Here is a 21,526-nt window from a genome sequence, read left to right as displayed (position 1 = left end):
CTTTCCCTTAGGAGTTTACCTGGTAGTTGGAAAGGCAGAACATACACACACTTAGATGAAACATTTGGACACTTAGAAAATAAGACAAAAGTACAAAGTAATGTAGTACAAACCAAGCACACAAGTTCTGTCAAGGGATCAGACTTGGGTGGGAGGAATCCCAGAAATGGTACAGGAGGCCTGAATGCCATGCCTGGCCATAGCAGGATCTTGTGGTGGTTCAGGAGCATTGCATACTTGGGTGAGTTTTTGGTGGGCACATCAAAGTGCCCAATCAGGCAGGCAGAGCATGGCAGGAGTGGTTTGAACTGGAAGGATTTGCTAGATTGTATCCATGGTTCTGAGAGATGCTGTTTGCTCAGTTAGAAGCCACGGGGAGCTAGATGGAGCTGCTTGGTGTAGTGGACTTAAAGGGGTGAGGCGAATCAAGTTCCAGGCAGACTGGAAGTGAGAGCAGAGCCCTGGCACTGTGGGAACATCTGGAGAATAAGACTAGCAGGTGAACCAGACTCTGGAAGAGGGATCCGGAGATCCAGGCCTGTGTACTAGAGTCCTTAGTCATTGCAGCTGCATTTCTTAGGGCGAGAGGATGAGTCTTAATGGGCAGGTTTCTCATATCCCCACTCCTGCTTCAGTTGAGGACCTACACTTTTTAATCTACTTAATGTAATGAGCTTCAGTGTCAGAATTTTTTTAAAGGATCCCACTGATTTGAAAATGATACGTCTACAAATAGGGTGGGGAAGGAAAAGAAGACAGAAAAATGAGACCTATAATACTTGAAGAAAAAATGTACATTGAGCTAGATGGAGTAATCTTTTGCAGGAATTTTGAGGGAAGAGAAACAGAGTGGCAAATAGGCAGCAGTACTTCTAGTGGAGGAAATAGTATAGATGAAGACAAGATAGATTGGATGTGCTCTGTGTGGAAAGTGAAAATGCATTGACTTCCGGGAAAGCAGGAGTCCCGTGGTTGGTGCAGTGGGTATGCTGAAGAATTAGAATTTACTCTGAAGGGCAATACAGTGTCATCTTGGAAAATGAGGTGAGGCGAGGGTGGAAGCATGATGAGTATGTATGCTTTCATAATTCTTGTGTCAGTTATTTAAAGCATGATAGGCTTATGTTAATTTATGAGGGCATCACGTTTTTCTTGGCCCTGATCCCCACCCAGAAACCCAGGATAAAGTCTCGAGTTTCCCTGTTTGCAAACATTCTTGTCATAGTGTGTCAAGAAAACATTGTCAGAGAAAAAATATTGATCAACATCATTGTCTCTTGAGCAGCAAGCAAATTATAATAATTGAGTGTCCCACAGTATCTCATCAGTTTTCAGGATTCTGCAAAAGCATTTATAGCCCCTGGACGAGGGATCTTTTCAGCTTGGACTGATCTGTGGGCTACTGCCCTGTTTTTGGACCAGCTTCTCGGTCACTTCATCATATTGTCTCCTCCTGTAGCTGGCACCGCAGTACCCACTCTGTGCCCTACACACATCGTCGGTGCTGTTGTGTCCTACAAATGCAGCATTCATTGCTAGCAGAATGGTGCAGCACTGAGGGAGGACAAATATATGTCAGGTTCTCAATAGAAGAGACATTTAACAAATTAGGAGTATACAATATGGCAAATGTGATAACAGAGAATGCACATGAAATATTATTGAGTATGAGAAGAGGAGTGGTCAAAACCAGGAATCTTTGCTCTAGTGAAGCACAGCTATTCTCAGCAACATGGTATATTCCGTTAGTCTGTCGTGGAATCTGTTTCTAATCTGATTATTTATTAGCCTGAGAAATTGCCATGATGTTTTAAAATGTTAGAGCAAGGCAGTGAAGAATTATAACAAATCTCACATATTTAAAAAATAAATTTGGAACAATTATTACATATTTCAAAGATATATTTGGTGCCTTTACTGGCTTTTTAAAATAGTTTTCTCTTGTCTTTTATAATCTAGTCTCTTTTATGTTCTGTCAATTTTTAAAACTTTATATCAGTTCTTACCTCTTAAGAGCAGCATATCTGCTGCATTTTGTTTTTTGTACTGTTTTGAAGTGTATTGGATTGTCACAGTATATTTATATGTTTAGGCCATGAGATTTTTTTATTAATCAAATCAAGTATGTTGGTCTAGGTTAGTAAAATTTCACTTAATAAACTATATGATACTAAGCAAAACACTTAAATTAATTCAAAATCAATCTTTGAGGAATTTAAAATAAATTTTCATATCACATCTGGTTAGATCATTTTTAACATAATAGTATAGGTAGACATAATAGTAAAAATAGTATAGGTACACCATAAGAGTAAAATTCCATCATTTTGGTATTTTATTTGTAATGCATCATTAACAATCAAAGGTTTGCTAAGCAACATCTGTATATGCAGCAGTGTAATAACTGTTAAATGTAAACACAAAAGAATTATAACACAGTCCTTGCCTTCAAGGAGCTTCCAATCTACTTGAAGAAGAAAACTGAACATAAATAAGGAATGGCATTCTATATAGCCTATGACAAAAATTATGGGAAATTTGAGAGCTATACAGAGGTCTATGACTTGCTGTAATCAGAGTAGACTTCATGGAGGAGGTGGCACTTGACATAAATTTCAAGGTCACTAGTATTTGCCTTCTTGCTGAGAAGAGGCATTCCTAGCAAGTAGAAGCAATACAAACAAAGGCAGAGGTAAAAATAAACACAGTAGTCAGCCTAAACTTTATAAAAGTTTAATGATCAAAAGCAAAGGCAATCAGTTAAGTATCTTATACAGGGTTTTTTTTCCCATAGAATTTTTATTTGATTCTCAAAATATATGTGACTATCAACATTTTTATGCAGTATTTGGCGTTCGTTATCAGACATTCTAACTTTAGAATGTTGATAGTGTTATATATATTTATAATATATATATTGAATGTTGATAGTGTTATATATATTTATAAAATGTTGATAGTGTTATATATATTTATAATATATGCTATGTAAATTTCAATGACCACTATGCTAGGTATTATAATATGTGGAAATGAGGTAGGATTTGTGATCTTATCCTTGAAGATTTTGCTGCCTTATTAGTGAGAATGATGCAGAAATAAAATGATTCAATGTAGTCATCAAACCAAGGCCACTCAAATATTCCCCAAGTTATAAAACTCTCTACCTATGAGTCACCAATTGTATGAAAGACTTTCCAATCCTTTGCATATGCAGGAGCTATTCCTCCACACACCAAACCCTCTCCTCATACCCACTGTAGCTCCTTCTAGCAACCAAGTTATATTGATGGTGCTCTGCCAGCTAAAGGTTATCATTGGGCACTTGCTGACCCCACATCTGTCCCTCATTGATCCTTTTGTTTCCTTTCAAAGTCAGTGAACACATACTGTGGGGCTATATCTTAATTCCTGCCTCCCTCCAACTTGATCCTCTGCATTTTACCACTCATAGTTTAGTTACTTCCACCTCAGACTCTTTCACACATTAATGCCTCCCTTTTTTGGCCTATTCTATTTCTCCTCTTTCTTCTAACTCTTACCAAGTTATTGCAAGGAAAAAACACACTCTGTCTCATATTCCCTCTCTCTTTGAACAAAGAATCCCTGTCATCTTTGATGCCTCCCATACAAATAGTGCTGGTAACCACCTTATACTGAGAAAAGGAAAGATACCATGTTTCAAAATGAAGAAAATAATGGTGTTGAATGAGTGACATCAGCTTCTGAAGCTTTTGAAAATATACAGAAATTTCTTTCTGAATCTCCATTAAAAAATCTTTCTCTAGAATTTTGCAAATGCTTCCTCCAAAATGTCTACTAAAGGTAAAATGTTTAAAATATCAAATTCTATTTCTTATGTATTTACAAATATTACAAAAAACATTCTCTATTTTTCTCTTTTCTTTGCAAATGTAACCTACTTGAACAATAATACTTACTGAACAGTCTGAGTTCCAAATGAACAACTTTGACAGAAATTTTTTAATGTAATGCATTTACAAGATGAGGGTGTCTCATATAAGGTATACAGGCATTACCTCATTTTATTGTGCTTCACTTTATTGCTCTTCTCAGATAATGTGTTTTTTTACAAATTGAAGTTTTATAACAACCCTACCTTGTCAGATGATGGTTACTGTTTTTAAGCAACACAGTACTTTTAAATTAAGGTAAGTACGTTGTTTTTTTAGACATAATGCTATTCTACATTTAATAGACTACCATATAGTGTAAACATAACTTTTATAGCATTGGGAAACCAAAAAAAATCATTTGACTTGCTTTATTGTGATATTTGCTTTATTGCGGTGGTCTGGAACTAAACCTGTAATATCTCCAAGGTATGCCTATAATTTAAAAATTAATAGAATAAGCAATACCTATTGTATGAATTGAAAGGAGAGAGATGGGGAAGTGACACAAAGAGACAGACAATTAAAAACCTGGGAAAACTTTTTGCACGGAATATAGAAACTTGAGCTGGACTCTAAATAGTGAACTGGTATGATAGGGAGAAGTTGACAGGGTGTCTCAAGCTGGGAAAAGACTGTTGGCAAATGTGTATTTGGTTGAAATGGAGACTTCCTATGGAATAATAAAGGAGATATTGACAAATAAGGATCGGACCAATTTGTAGGTGTTTTTCAATTTCACATTAAGGAGTTTCATGGAATTTCTTCCATAAGTAATGGAGAGCTATGAACGTTTTGAAGGACTATAATGAATTTGACAGGGTGGTTTAAGAAAATTGCCCTCCCTGGTGATGTTAGAGGGATTAGAAGACTAGAAAGGAGGCCATTTATAATTCATGCTTGTGAGATGCCAAGGACCTGGATTAATGTAGTGGGAATGTCAAACAATGGGGCTGTGACAAATGCTTCAAACACAATGCAGCGTAGTCTTGATGTAATAAAGGAGGTGAAGGAAGACAATACATCATAAATGATAGTGAGTTTCAGACTGGGTGACTGGAAGAATGATAAATACACCTGATGGCAGAAAGGTGTATTTATCAATTTTCAAGAGGAAAATTGAATGGATGAGAGGAAGGAAAATGATGATAGGTACATGGGCTCATCACTGTCAATAGAAAGTTAATGTGAGTCACATATGCCATTTAAGATTGTCTAGCAGCCACATTCAAAACAGTAAAAATAAACAGATGAAATTATGTTTAATAATACTTTATTTACCCCAATATATTCAAAGTATTATCATTTCAACATATAATCCATATGAAAGTATTAATGATATAGTTTGCATTCTTTTTTTCATACTAAATCTTTGAAATCTGGTTTGAGGTTAACACTTAAAGCACATCCCAATTTGACTAGCTACATTTCAAATACTTGGTAGTCCCCTTAGCTAGAGGCTACCATATTGACCACTGCATTATGTTTAGGCAGTTTAATGGAGTTAAAAAGAATATGTAGCAAATGTCTCAATTAAGCTGGTGCTAAGATTCACTATATTTTGGAAATTATAATTCTGTTTTTCCTTTCTCCTCCTCTATTTCTTTTATTTTAGCTATTTCATATTCAAGATGTCCTTTTAGCAGAATGTCATACTTTCCCAAAAGCACCAAGAATTTTAGAAATATCCACAATATGTCATTTCATTGCTCTCTCATTTAATTCTCCATTTGACTTATAACTTTAATTAAACAAATCAGTCTGAATCTTCTTTTTCTTCTAGTTTTGTCAGTCTTAAAACTCTTCCAGTGGGAAGCAGCTGCATAGCACAGGGAGATCAGCTCAGTGCTTTGTGACCACCTAGAGGGGTGAGATAGGGAGGGTGGGAGGGAGACGCAAGAGGGAGGAGATATGGGGATATATGTATATGTATAGCTGATTCACTTTGTTATAAAGCAGAAACTAACACACCGTTGTAAATTATACTCCAATAAATTGGATATATAAACTCCAATTATACTCCAATAAAGATGTTAAAAAAAATACAGTAGTGTACAGACATTTTTCCAAATAAGACATACAGATGGCCAACAAGTACATGAAAAGGTGTTCAACATCATTAATTATCAGGGAAATGCAAATCAAAACCACAAGGAGATATCACCTCACACCTGTTAGAATGGCTGTCATCAAGAAGACATGATAACAAGTGTTGGCAAGAATGTGGAGAAAAGGAACACTTATGTACTATTAATGGGAATATAAATTATGGAAAATAGTATGGAGGTTCCTTAAGAAATTAAAAATAGAACTACCTTATGATCCAGCAATCCCACTTCCGGGTATATATCCAAAGAAATGAAAACAGAATCTTGAAGAGATAGCTGCACTCCCATATTTATTGCAGCATTATTCACAATAGCCAAGATACGGAAACAACCTAAGTGACAGCTGATGGGTGTATGGATAAAACCCATATGGTATACACAGGCAATGGAATATTATTCAACCATGAGAAATAAGGAAATCCTGCCATTTGCAACAATATGGATGGACTTTAAGGGCATTATGCTAAGTGAAATAAGTCAGAGTAAGAGAAAATAATATAGGATATCACTTATTTGTATAATCTTAAAGAGCGAAACTCAGAAACGGAGAGTAGAATGGTGGTTACCAGGGGTTGGGGGTGTGGAAAAAATAGGGAGACATTGGTCAGAGGGCACAAACTTCCACTTACAAGACAAATAAGTTCTAGCAATCTAATGTGCAGCCTGGTGATTACAGTTAATAATACTGTATTCTTAACTTGAAAGATGCTAAGACAGTAGATCTCATATATTCCCACCACAAAAAAAAATGGTAATTATGTGAGATGATGAAGGCATTGGCTAAAGCTATGGTAGTAATCATTTTGCAATATATGTTTATCAAATCAACATGTTGTGTACCTTAAAGGTACACAATGTTATATGTCAGTTACATCTCAATAAAACTGGGAAAATAAAAAAATAAAAATAACTCTTGATTATGAAATAATTTAGCAATATGTCCTCAGAACTCTTAGATAAATGACATTTAGTCCTTTGGAACTGAAACTACATTTTTAATATTTCTCTGTCTGCATATGTGTGTATTTCTCCAGTGTTTAATATCTGATGTAAACTTGCTGGAGTTCTGGTCTTCACTATATGCTAAAGAATGCAGTACAAAAGGGCGCCTACTTCTATAGAAAACATGCCAAGGACATTGTATTCCATCTTTACAATGAAATGCAGATTTTCCATTAAAGGCGAATCCATCATTTCAAAAGGTTGAATAGGATGATGCATTAAAAAAATCCAGCTGCTTAAATTTAGGGCATTGAAAAACAACCAGTAAAAAAAATGTTCCCTGCGTCTCAAACATTTTCATTTGATTATGTATTGGGTAGCTTTTCATTCAGTCTGTGATCTTGCCTCTTAGAATGCTATCCTAAAATAGTCTGACAAGTCTTTCAAACAAGTTAGACCCAACTATAATGCTTCATTTATGTAAATTATGTATTTTGCTATTTAGAATATCCTTGTGTTTGCTAATATACTGTTATTTTTTGTACAAGAAACATTGGAATCTTCTTACAGTGCTTTGCTTTTTCATGTTTATTCTTGGGCTTCTCTCACTGCCATTCAGTTTCTTTTATGTTTTTGTTTTGTTTTGTTTTGCTATCTTCTTTGAAGACCTTGTCTGCCAGGACAGCCATTTTGTTCTCCAACCAGCTTCCTTCAACTTCTTGAGTCATCTATTTCTCTCTGCCTCACTATTCTAAAGTGCTCTGCCCAACTTTCCCTGATTAATTTAGGAGTGAGAAGTGGCAAAGCCAGTGATAGTTCTTGCAATAACACTCTCTGATGTCTGCAGAGAGTGTGGTCCCCACAAGCAGGCTAGGGAGCATGGAAGAGTTCTGCCCCACACTACTGAGCCTAGACCAATTCTCAAGCAAGAGCTGGAGGAGCTTCAGGAACAAAAAGGCTTATGTCAAGCATATCTGTATGATACATGTATTTCCCACAGGCATTAATAGTTGTTTATTAAAAGTCATGGCTAGATCTCCATGCTCTCCTCCTCTGGAGTCTAGGCCTGGTTTTTCTCAGGACTCTCACCCGAGATATACAGAGGATTACTGTTTAACAAGGACTGTGCAAAAGTGCCCCAGGTAATAGATATCGACTAGATTTCTTAAACTGAGTATTCAGCTCTCTACTATTATACTGGTTGTTAGGCATTTATGCATATGATAATATTGTCCCTGGGCCAGTCCTTAAAAGTAAATGTTTCTAATAATTCTTTGGCAACCAATATGTTTTGTTTTACCAAGATTAGTTTGGTCCCATTTGCAGACCTCCCCTCTCAAATGTGCATTTTCTTCCTAAAGTGTTGTTAATTTTAAGAGAATTTGTTCTAGTTAATATTAGTTCACTTCTAATGGGTTCTTTTTTTCTCAAAGTGTTTGACAATTTAATGGAATCATTTCTTTCTGGACCCACATCTTATTCTAGACTCAAAGGAAGGAAGTATTTTCTGTGCTTTATCATAGTTTATAGGTGGTATTTCATACTAGGGTCCTTGTGCTTCCAGGCTCTTGCCAGCTCTGGCTATCAAAACTGCTTAGGCTGCAAATAAAATATGAAATGAAATCCATCTGGCATTTCTCATTGAATTAGGACCAGAACATTTTTGTTAAATATTAACAGATGGCTAAATTTTTAATATCAAACTAACATTTTAAAACATCTAAGGGGACCCACATGAGGAAGAAAGGATAGAGGACCATGTGTTTTCTCCATCCCTGAGCCCTTCCTTCCTCTGCACTTTCCATCCCCTCATTCTTCTGACCCACGTGTTGAGAAACACTGGAGTCTCCTATCTCAGATAATTTTTGTTCCTTGGTAGCTGGTATCAAAGTAGTGTGTGATGGTATCAAAATATTCTAATTAAATGTTGACCAACTCAGGTGATGTGTTGCTATGGGCATGCTTCGAGATCTTTTATTAAAGCCAATTCTCTCTCTCTTTCTCTTTCTTTCTCTCTCTCACTCTCTCTCTCTCTCTAGGAAAAAGAAAAAAAGTATATGCTTCCCTTGGACAACCTGAAAGTTCGGGATGTGGAAAAAAGCTTTATGTCTAGCAAGCACATCTTTGCACTCTTTAATACCGAACAAAGGTAAGGAAATGAAGCAACTTTTGTCTTCACATTGTCTTTCCTTGAATTTCTACATGACCCAGAGACCATATTTGCAAGATTTCTTTTGCTCCCACCTTGAAATTTGTCAACTCTTCAGTTTTCCTTTTGTTTATTTTGTATTTTTAGCTTTTACCATAGGTTGTGGATTCAAAAGATTTAAACTTAGAATAAGGAGGATCTTCAAGTATTAATTAATTTATTTCCTGCTTTTCCAGCAGGCACCCATGTCATGCTGCTTCCATTCTTAAATTACATTTTGTTACTTTAAGGTCTTCCTTGTCCTGAATTTATTGTTTACATACTTATAGATAAATTACTCAGCTATAATTTTTAATAGTCTCTGTCTAGCATGGATGAATATCACTTAAGACCTTCTCCTGTGTATTATGACTCAATTCTTGCATTGGTGAATAGAATTATTCAGTTAATGTGAATATAAATATATTGTTCTTTACAGTTTTTCAAAGCACTCTCTACTTTCATTGCCTGGTTTTTGTAACAGTTGTCTGTGAGGTAAAAGATAGAGTACTGTGGTTATCATTTCCTAAATTAGAAATGTAGCTCAGAGACTTTCTTAAGATCACAAAATTAGCCCTGAATTTTGGGCTGATTATCATGGAGTGCCATGGTTGTTCACTGAAACTAAGCAGTAAAGTTAAGTAAACAAATGGGGAGGCAACTGAGAATTGGATAGAGAGATGTAAAAAGGCTACAACTAGGCAAAAATAATAAAGGAGATCTTTTCCAAATGGAATTGTTATAGGAACAAGCTAATTAATTTCTATGAGTCAGTTATTAAGAGACTGAGTCACTAGGTGGCAGGATCTAATTTTAACCCATCTCTCAAAGCCTTTTATCTTTATTTAGCAATGAATGAAGTTCCTTGATTAGGTTCAATGACTGGCCCAGGGTCAATCACACAGTAAATCAAAAAAAAAAAAAAAAAGCCATTCTTCTTACATTCCCAGTCAGTTGCTCAGAGTGACTCATACAAAAATACTTAGAAAAACCACAAGAGCAAGCATTTAAAGAATCAAGGGAGAAGAAAATTAAATACAACTCCCTACCAGATACTGTGATGGGATTTTATTAAAGACTTAGTATTGTTTTTGAGAGCAGCTTGTAAAAAGACACTGAAAATGGTAAAGAATAAAAAGGTTTCCTGGAGAGAGCAGTAGTGTGTCTTCCACTAGGGCAAAGCTCAGTACTGTTTACATACCTTCCTCAGAGCAGCGGGGAGATGGGAGGTCCTAAAGGAATCTTCAGGGGTATGCTCAACCTTCTTGTCTGGATGCAGAGCGGGAAGTATGATTACCACACAGGAGGTCAAACTAAATTTGAATCCTTGATCAACCTAGAAAGTTCAGGTTATAAAAGGGCTGAGTACAAAGTAAAAAAATCAGACAACGGTAAAGCATCTATTTAGACAAATACCACTATGGATTTTAAAGACAGCAAAAAACACAAATATAAGAAAACTCTGGGCTTCTAAAAATCTAGGTAACCTGGAATTCTAGACTTGTCAGAAGGTATTGAACTCTTCAACCACTTCTCAAGACCTCTGTGTGTGCAAGAATGTCCCATCTACAGGCACATTTGCCATTTGTCTTTTCCTCTGAAATCTTGATTATTTTCAATTATTTTTGTACTGGCTAGGCCCTCCAGTACAATGTTAAGTACAATTGGGCATCTTTGTTTTGTTTCTGATTTTAAGGAAAATTATTTCACAACTTTATGGACTTTAAGCATTTTCTTATAGGTACCTGATATCAGGTAAAGAAGATCCCCTGGGTTCCTAGTTGCTAAGGTTTCTGTTTTAATCATGGATGGGTGTTTAACTCTTTTAAGTGCTTTTTTTGCCTCTGTGATTTTCTTCTTTAATCCGTTCATGTGGTGAAATATATTAATAGACCTTCTTATTGTAAACCATCCTTGATCTCCTGGGATTAAACCTAAATTAAATTATGATGTTTTATTATCTATTATGTGTTCCTGGCTTAAGTTTGCCAGCATTTTATTTAGACTTTTGCATCTATGTTCAAAAGTGAAATTGGCCCATAAATGTTCTTTTCTGTACTTTCTCTGCCTGGTTTTCATATCAAGGTTCTGTTAGCTTCATAATTGAAGTGGAAATAAGTTCTTATTTTTCTTTGGAACACTTTGTGTAAGGTAGGGATTAACTGTTAACTGATTGGTAGATCTCACCTGTAAAATCTTCCAGCCCTGTGGACAGTTTTGATAAGTAGACTTTTGACTAGTGATTTAATAATTATAGATTTGTTCAGGTTTTCTGTTTTTTTCCATGAGTCAGTTTAGACAAATTATATAATTTTTTAGGAAATGTCATTCTGTTCATTTTAACATATATTAGCATCAAGTATTTCTTAACGTTCTATTTTTACAAATCTCTGCTGTATCTGAAATATGACCCCTTTTTATTTCTGATATTAAGCCTTACTTTTTTTTAACTTGATCACTCTTTCTAGAGTTGTATCTATTTCCAGATTTTGATTTTGATCCTCAATTGTATATATTTTGTCTATTTCAAGAATTTCTGCTCCCTTCTTCATTTCCTAACTTGTATTTTGTGTTTACTTTGTAGCTCTTTTTTCCTAACTTCTTAATTTAGATGTGTAGCTCATCAATTGTTTTCCTATATATGCATATAAATGTATAGATTTGCCCCTACATATTTTTTTGCTGCTCACCACAAACTTTGTAATGTAATACTTTTGTTATCATTAAGTTCTGTTTGCTCCGATCTTCTGTTTCCATAATCTTCATTATGATTTTTTCTTTGAGTTGTTTAGGATTGTGTTTTATATTTTATAGTGCATGGAATTTTATTGTTTTGTTGTTGGTTTCTAACTTAATTGTATTGTAGTCAGAGAATATGTTCTAGCACATGGTGAAATTTCATAAATATTTCATGTATGCTTGAGAAGAATCTATTGATTTAGGAGTATAGGGTTCCATGAGAGTTCTTTGGATTATACTTGTTAATTATATTATCCAATCTCTATAGTTACTATCTTTTAAAATATTTATTAATGAAAAAACTTGGGCTTCCCTGGTGGCACAGTGGTTGACAGTCCGCCTGCCGATGCAGGGGACACGGGTTCGTGCCCCGGTCCAGGAAGATCCCACATGCCACAGAGCGGCTGGGCCCGTGAGCCATGCGCTGCTGAGCCTGCGCATCCGGAGCCTGTGCTCCACAATGGGAGAGGCCACAACAGTGAGAGGCCCGCGTACAGCAAAAAAAAAAAAACTTAACAAGTATATATTAGGCAGCTGTTACATGCCAGGCACTGGCATATACTTAAAATACATCTTGAATAAAACAGAGAAAGATGATACATTTTAAGATTATATTCTAGAGAGGAGTGTTGGCAAGGAGACAGATAAAAGCCATAATGAATCTTACTATATAATAGAGTGGTTTTAAAAAATCACACTTCATGATTGTGAGCTTGATTATTCTAGGAAGTCTGTCAGTTTTTGCTTTTATGTATTTTGAGGCCAGTCTAAGAATCTACTAGATTCTTAGAAGTTTAGAATTATTGTTTCTTCCTGGTGACCTTTTAAAAAAAATCATTTTGTGGAAACTCTCTTTATTTCTAACATTGTTCTTTGCCTTAAAATTTATTTTGTCTCATCTTAATATAGCTACACTACCTTTCTTTTGGTTAATATTTACCTGGTTTATCTTTTTTACTTCCTTTTGCCATCAACCTTCCTGTATTTTTATTAAGTGTTTCTCTTATAATAACATGTAGGCAGATTTGTTTCTTTGCTTTTAATCTAATGTGAGATATCTCTCTTTAAACTAGTAAGTTTGGCCCATTTATATTTTTTTATTATTATTACTGATTTATTGAATTAATTTGAACATCCTATTTTAGTCTTTCTCTTTACCCTGCCTTTTCTTTTTTTATTATGCAATGTCTATTCAGTGTTCACATTTCCAATTATCTTATAAAAATCATTATTTTTCTAACAATTTATTTAATTTTTTACTTTTTTATTAGAGTATAATTGCTTTACAGTGTTGTGTTAGATCTGCTGTACAATGAAGTGAATCAGCTATATGTATACCTATATCTCCTCCCTCTTGGATCTCCCTCCCACCACCCCCATCCCACCCATCTAGGTCGTCACAGAGCACCTAGCTGGGCTCCCTGTGCTATACAGCAGGTTCCCACTAGCTATCTGTTTTACACATGGCAGTGTATTTATGTCAAACCTAATCTCCCAGTTCATCCCACCCTCCCCTTCCCCCACTGTGTCCACATGTCCGTTCTCTATGTCTACGTCTTTACTCCTGCCCTACAAATAGGTTCATCTGTACCATTTTTCTAGATTCCACCTATATGCGTTAATATACGATATTTGTCTGTCTCTTTCTGGTTTATTTCACTCTGTATGACAGACTATAGGTCCATCCACATCTCTACAAATGACCCAATTGTGTTCCATTTTATGGCTGAGTACTGTTCCATTGTATATATGTACCACATCTTCTTTATCCATTCATCTACCGTTGGACATTTAGGTTGTTTCCATGTCCTGGCTACTGTAAATAGTGCTGCAATATACATTGGGGTACATGTGTCCTTTTGAATTATGGTTTTCTCAGGGTATATGCCCAGTAGTGGGATTGCTGGGTCCTATGGTAGTTCTATTTTAAGTTTTTTAAGGAACCTCCATACTCTTCTCCATAGTGGCTGTATCAATTTACATTCCCACCAACAGTGCAAGAGGGTGCCCTTTTCTCTACCCCCTCACCAGCATTTATTGTTTGTAGACATTTTGATGATGGCCATTCTGACCAGTATGAGGTGATACCTCATTGTAGTTTTGATTTGCATTTCTCTAATAATCAGTGAAGTTGAGAATCTTTCATGTGCCTCTTGGCCAGTCATATGTCTTCTTTGGTGAGATGTCTATTTAGGTCTTCTCCCCATTTTTTAATTGGGTTGATTGTTTTTTTGATATTGAGTTGCATGAGCTGCTTGTATATTTTGGAGATTAATCCTTTGTCCGTTGTTTCATTTGCAAATATTTTCTCCCCATCTGAAGGTTGTCTTTTCATCTTGTTTATGGTTTCCTTTGCTGTGCAAAAGCTTTTAAGTTTCATTAGGTCCCATTTGTTTATTTTTGGTTTTATTTTCATTTCTCTAGGAGGTGGGTAATAAAAGACCTTGCTGTGGTTTATTGTCAAAGAGTGTTTTTCCTATGTTTTATTCTAAGAGTTTTATAGTGTCCGATCTTACATTCAGGTCTTTAATCCATTTTGAGTTTGTGTTTGTGTATAGTGTTAGGAAGTGTTCTAATTTCATTCTTTTGCATGTAGCTGTCCAGTTTTCCCAGCACCACTTATTGAAGAGGGTGTCTTTGCTCCATTGTATGTACTTGCCTTCTTTGTCATAAATTAGGTGACCATATGTGTGTGGGTTTATCTCTGGGCTTTCTCTCCTGTTCCATTGATCTACATTTCTGTTTTTGTGCCAGCACCATACTGTCTTGATTACTGTAGTTCGTAGTATAGTCTGAAGTCAGAGCCTGATTCCTCCAGCTTTGTTTTTCTTTCTCAGGAAAGCTTTGGCTATTCGGGGTCTTTTGTGTTTCCGTACAAATTGTGACATTTTCTGTTCTAGTTCTGTGAAAAATGCCATTGGTGGTTTGATAGGGATTGCACTGAATCTGTAGATTGCTTTAGGTAATATAGTCATTTTCACAATGTTGATTCTTCCAATCCAAGAACATGGTATATCTCTCCATCTGTTTGTATCATCTTTAATTTCTTTCATCAGTGTCTTATAATTTTCTGCATACAGGTCTTTTTTCTCCTTAGGTAGGTTTATTCCTAGGTATTTTATTCTTTTTGTTGCAATGGTAAATGTGGTTTTTCATTAATTTCTCTTTCTGATATTTCATTGTTATTTTATAAGAATGCAAGAGATTTCTGTGCATTAATTTTGTATCCTGCAACCTTACCAAATTCATTGATTAGTTCTAGGAGTTTTCTGGTGGCATTTTAGGATTCTCTACGTATAGTATCATGTCATCTGCAAACAGCGACAGTCTTACTTCTTCTTTTCCAGTTTGTATTCCTTTTGTTTATTTTTCTTCTCTGATTGCCATGACTAGGACTTCCAAAACTATGTTGAATAAGAGTGGCGAGAGTGGACATCCTTGTCTTGTTCCTGATTTTAGTGGAAATGCTTTCAGTTTTTCACCATTGTGAATGATGTTTGCTGTGGGTTTGTTATATATGGCCTTTATTATGTTGAGGTAGGTTCCCTCTATGTCCATTCTCTGGCAGGTTCCCTCTATCCATAAATGGGTGTTGAATTTTGTCAAAAGCTTTTTCTGCATCTATTGAGATGATCATATGGTTTTTACTCCTTAATTTGTTAATATGGTGTATTACATTGATTGATTTGCATATATTGAAGAATCTTTGCATTCCTGTGATAAATCCCACTTGATCATGGTGTATAATCCTTTTAATATGTTTTTGGATTCTGTTTGCTAGTATTTTGGTGAGGATTTTTGCATCTATGTTCATCAGTGATACTGATGTGTAATTTTCTTTTTTTGTGATATCTTTGTCTGGTTTTGGTACCATGGTGATGGTGGCCTCAAGGAACGAATTTGGGAGTGTTTCTCCCTCTGCAATTTTTTGGAAGAGTTTGAGAAGGATGTGTGTTAGCCGTTCTCTAAATGTTTGATATAATTCACCTGTGAAGCCATCTGGTCCTGGACTTTTGTTTGTTGAAATGCTTTTAATTACAGTTTCAATTTCATTACTTGTGTTAGGTCTGTTTATATTTTCTAATTCTTCCTGGTTTAGTCTTGGAAAATTGTACCTTTCCAAGAATTTGTCTATTTTATTGGCAAATAGTTGTTTGTAGTAGTCTCTTATAATCCTTTGTATTTCTGCAGTGTCAGTTGTGATTTATCATTTTTCATTTCAAATTTTATTGATTTGCGTCCTCTCTCTTTTTTTCTTGATGAGTCTGGCTCAAGGTTTATCAATTTTGTTTATCTTCTCAAAGAACCAACTTTTTGAGCAACTTCATTGCTGTGCACAGTTTTATTGATCTTTACTATTGTTTTCTTCATTTCTATTTCATTTATTTCTGCTCTGGTCTTCTTTCTCTAGTTGCTTTAGGGGTAAGCTTAGATTGTTTGAGATTTTTCTTGTTTCTTGAGGTGAGATTGAATTGCTATAAACTTCCCTCTTAGAACTGCTTTTGCTGTGTCCCACAGGTTTTGGGTCATGGTTTTTTCATTGTCATTTCTTTCTATGTGTTTTTTTATTTCTTATTTGATTTATTCAGTGATCTCTTGGTTATTTAGTAGTGTACTGTTTAGCTTCCATGTATTTGTGTTTTTAACAGTATTTTTCCTGTAATTTATTTCTAATTTCATTGTGGTCAGAAAATATGATTGATAACGATTTCAATTTTCTTAAATTTTCTGAGTCTTGATTTGTGACCCAAGATGTGATCTATCCTGGAGAATGTTCCATGTGCACTTGAGAAGATAGTGTATTCTGCCACTTTCAGGTGGAATGTCCTATAAGTATCAGTTAGCTCTATCTGGTCTGTTGTGTCATTTATTTTATTATTTTTCTTTTTCTTTTTCTTTTTTTTTAAATTTTTATTGGAGTATAGTTGGTTTACAATGTTTTGTTAATTTCAGGTGTACACCAAAGTGAATATATACATACATGCACTCTTTTTTAGATTCTTTTCCCATATAGGCCATTACAGACTATTGAGTAGAGTTCCCTGTGCTATATAGCAGGTTCTTATTAGTTATCTATTTTATATATAGCAGTGTGTATATGTCCATCCCAATCTCTCAGTTAATTCCTCCCCACCAGCCCCTTTGTAACCATAAGTTTGTTTTTGATATCTGTAAATCTGTTCCTATTTTGTAGATAACTTCATTTGTATTGTTTTGTTTTTTATAAATTTATTTCTTTTTGGCTGCGTCAGGTCTTCCCTGCTGTGCGCAGGTCTTCTCTAGTTGCAGCGAGCAGGGGTTACTCTTTGTTGAGGTGCCCAGGCTTCTCGTTGTGGTGGCTTCTCTTGTCGTGGAGCACGGACTCTAGGCACATGGGCTTCAGTAGTTGTGGCACACAGGCTTCATTGCTCTGCAGCATGTGGGATCTTCCTGGTTCAAGGCTGGAACCCGTGTCTCCTGCATTGGCAGGAGGATTCTTAACCACTGCACCACCACGGAAGCCCTTGTACTATTTTTTAAAATTAGATTCAACGTATGAACTATATCATATAATGTTTGTCTTTCTGTGTCTGACTTACTTCACTAAGTATGACAATCTCTAGGTCCATCCATATTGCTGCAAATGACATTATTTTGTTCTTTGTTATGGCTGAGTAATATTCCATTGTATATATATACCACATCTTCTTTATCCATTCCTCTGTCTATGGACATTTAGGTTGCTTTCATGTTGCTGGCTGTTGTAAATAGTGCTGCAATGAATATTAGGGTGCATGTATCTTTTCAGATTATTGTTTTCTCTGGTATATGCCTAGTAGCCGGATTGCTGGGTCATATGGTAGTTCTGTTTTTAGCTTTTTAAGGAACCTCCATGCTGTTCTCCATAGTGGCTGTACCAATTTACATTACCCCCACTGCTGTGTCATTTAAAGGTTGTGTTTCCTTACTTATTTTCTGTTGGGATGATCTGTCCATTGGTGAAAGTGGGGTGTGGGGTGTTAAAGTCCCCTACTATTATTGTGTTACTGTTGATTTCCCCTTTTATGGTTGTTAGCATTTGCCTTATATATTGAGGTGCTCCTATGTTGGGTGCATACATATTTATAATTGTTATATCTTCTTCTTAGATCGATCCCTTGATCATTATGGGATTGATCCCTTGATCATTATGTAGTGTCCTCTCTTGTCTCTTTTAACAGTTTTTATTTTAAAGTCTATTTTATCTGATATGAGTATTGCTACTCCAGCTTTCTTTTGATTTCCATTTGCATGGAATATCTTTTTCCATCCCTTCACTCTCAGTCTTTATGTGTCCCTATGTCTGAAGTGGGTCTCTTGTAGACAGCATGTATATGGGTCTTGTTTTTGTATGCATTCAGCCAGTCTATGTCTTTTGGTTGGAGCATTTAATCCATTTACATTTAAGGTTATTATCAATATGTATGTTCGTATTACCATTTTCTTAATTGTTTTGTGTGTTCTTTTGTGGGTCTTTTTCTTCTCTTGTGTTTACTGCCTGGAGAAGTTCCTTTAACATTTGTTGTAAAGCTGGTTGGTGGTGCTGAATTCCCTTAGCTTTTGCTTGTTTGTAAAGCTTTTGATTTCTCTGTCGAATCTGAATGAGATCCTTCCTGGGTAGAGTAATCTTGGTTGTAGGTTTTTCTCTTTCATCACTTTAAGTATACCCTGCCACTCCCTTCTGGCCTGCAGAGTTTCTGCTGAAAAATCAGCAGATAACCTTATGGGGATTCCTTTTTATGTTATTTTTTGCTTTTCCCTTGCTGCTTTTAATAATTTTTCTTTGAATTTAATTTTTGTTTGTTTGATTAATATGTGTCTTGGTGTGTTTCTTCTAGGGTTTATCCTGTATGGGATTCTCTGCGCTTCTTGGACTTGATTGACTCTTTCCTTTCCCATGTTAGGGACGTTTTCCACTATAATCTCTTCGAATATTTTCTCAGACCCTTTCTTTCTCTCTTCTTCTTCTGGGACACCTATAATTCGAATGTTGGTGTGTTTAATGTTGTCCCAGAGGACTCTGAGATTGTCTTCAATTCTTTTCATTCTTTTTTCCTTATTCTGCTCCTCAGCTATTACTTCCACCATTTTGTCTGCCAGCTCACTTATTCGTTCTTCTGCCTCAGTTATTCTGTTATTGATTCCTTCTAGTGTATTTTTCATTTCAGTTATTGTGTTGTTCATCTCTGTTTGTTTGTTCTTTAGTTATTCTACATCTTTGTTGAACATTTCTTGTATTTTCTCGATCCGTGCCTCCATACTATTTCCGAGATTCTGGATCATCTGTACTATCAGGACTCTGAATTCTTTTCCAGGTAGGTTGCCTATTTCCTCTTCATTTATTTGTTCTTGTAGGTTTTTACCTTGCTTCTTCATCTGTGACATACGTTTTTGTCATCTCATTTTTTTGTTTTTTTTTGATGGGTGGGATTGTGTTCCTGTCTTACTGGTTGTTTAGCTTGAGGCTTCTGGCACTGGAGTTTGTAGGCTGTTGGGTAGAGCTGGTCTTGGAGCTGAGATGAGGACCTCCGGGAGACCTCACTCTGATGAATATTCCCTGGGGTCTGAGGTTCTCTGTTAGTCTAGTGGTTCGGACTCAGAGCTCCTACCACAGGAGCTGAGGCCTGACCCCCCAGCTCATGAACCAAGATCCCACAAGCCATGCAGGGTGGCAAAAAAAAAAAGAAAAAGAAAAGAAAAAGCAGAACAATAACAAAGCGTAAAAAATAAAATAATATTAGAAAACTAACAGATATGTTAGAAAGAATTAAAAAAATAAAAATGAAACAACTGGAAGGTAAAATAGAACTACAATAGCAAAAAAGAGGAGAAAAAAAGAAAAAGAAAAAGCCAGAAAATACTTTGGCTGTGAGGGGCGAGGCTTAGGCAGGGGTGGGGTTTAGGCAATGGGCAGGGCCTATGCTTAGGACCCAGAGGGCCAGAAATTTCCCTGGCAGGGCGGGAGGGGGCACTTAGGCTCAATGCAGCAGGAGGGGCCCAGGAGTGCCTCTGTCCTTGGCGGCCAGAGGACCGGGTCCAGGACCTCAGCAAGTTCTCTGGGTCTGAGTGGGTGGAGGAAATGCTAGGCATGTTCCTCCTGATCCTGCATTCCTGGAGGGTTCCTCCCCCTTGGCCTCTCTTCTTCCCCCTCTCCATCCCTCCTATGCCCCTAGGACCCATGTGGTCAGAGGGGGATCCAAAGAGCAGGGGACCAGACCCGGAAGCCTAAAAGGCTTCCCTGGGCCCGACTGGGTGGGACAAACACCCTCTGCACCTCCCCTGATCCTCTGATCTCAGAGGGCCCCTCCCATCTGCCTCTCCTCTTCTCTCCCCTTACCTCCCTCCTATGCCCATAGGACCCACATGACCAGGAGGGTCCTTAGAGGGTGAAGGACCAGGCCCTGGAGCCCAGCAGGCTTCCTGGGGCCTGATATGGTGGGAGAAACACCCTCTGCACCTCCCCTGATCCTCAGAGCCCCCAAGGGTCCTTCCAGGCATCGGAACCCCTCCCCTCTTCCGCCACCCCTCAGGGGCACTGGTCCTGTCTGTCCTCCACTTCTACCCCCTCACTTCCCCACACATCCTACCCAGTCGCTCAGAGGTTCCTCCCATCTCCTTGGGCATCAAGGTTCCCCACCAGCATCCAAAAGGTGCGCTAATTGTGGGGAGATGCAAGCTCCACATCCTCCCACGCCACCATCTTCTACCCTGCCTTTTGTATAGTTGTTTTACCCCTTTCTTTTCAGACTCATTTTTCTTCATTTCAGGTTAACTTATTTTTTTTCCTTGGCTTGGAATTTACAATATACACCTTATTTTTATTCTTTTAGGCATCCCTTTAATATTTTTGACTTAAAGCTTGAAGTTAATCATTCTACTCTTCTGTCATAATGACTTCAAAACACTTCAGCTCCACTAATTCTCTCCTGATTTCCATGTTATTTTTACCCAGTATTTGAGTTCCACCTTACTTTTTACCACCTTACTCAATATTATAATTGATCCACAAACTCAATGCTTGTTTAGATTTATTGACGTGATCTCCAATTTCTTTGTTTACTTTTCTTCTTGCATCCCAGTGTTTTATTTTGTTTCATTCTCTGTCACAGTAAAGTATACCCTTTAGAAATCCCTTCAGTGGGTGCTACTTGATTGTAACTCAGTTTGGTGGTTCTTTTTATTTTGCCCTCAATTTTGAATAATACTTTAGTTGGATATTAAATTACAGATTGATAGTTCTTTCACCCCATAAATTTGAAGTCCTTATTTCCTTATCTTCTGACTTCAGCTCTGCTTTTGAGAAGTCAACTGCCAGTCTAATTATTGCTCCTTTCATAAGTTAATCTGTATTTTCTCACTGGTTGATTTTAAGATCACTTTTCTCATTGATATATTGAAATTTTGATACAACGTGTTTATGTGTGTGTGTTGCTTTATATTTGCTTCTTGGGATTCATTGTGTTTAGTAAACTTTATGATTCATGGCTTTCATAAAATCTGAAAATCTGTATATCATCTCTTTGACAGTTTTTTAAAATTGAAATATAGTTGATTTACAATATTGTGTTAGTTTCCGATATATAACAAAGTGATTTGAATATATAGGTGCATACACA

General features: G+C 36.5%; 1 protein-coding gene across 4 annotated transcripts in view; it reads left to right on the top strand.

Moving 5' to 3' along the window:
- DNM3 (dynamin 3) overlaps positions 1-21,526 on the top strand; it is a 599,000-nt gene that overhangs the window by 419,743 nt on the left and 157,731 nt on the right. For all 4 annotated transcript variants that reach the window (XM_007446759.1, XM_007446762.1, XM_007446760.1 and 1 more), the window contains one exon: positions 9,004-9,113. In XM_007446759.1, the coding sequence (XP_007446821.1) occupies positions 9,004-9,113 (110 nt within the window). The remainder of the gene's footprint in view (positions 1-9,003; positions 9,114-21,526) is intronic.

Source organism: Lipotes vexillifer, unplaced genomic scaffold (genome assembly GCF_000442215.2).
Source record: "Lipotes vexillifer unplaced genomic scaffold, Lipotes_vexillifer_v1.1 scaffold685, whole genome shotgun sequence".
NCBI lineage: Eukaryota > Metazoa > Chordata > Mammalia > Artiodactyla > Lipotidae > Lipotes > Lipotes vexillifer.
Note: the sequence above shows the minus strand (reverse complement) of the source record. Positions and strands in the feature narration are given on the sequence as shown.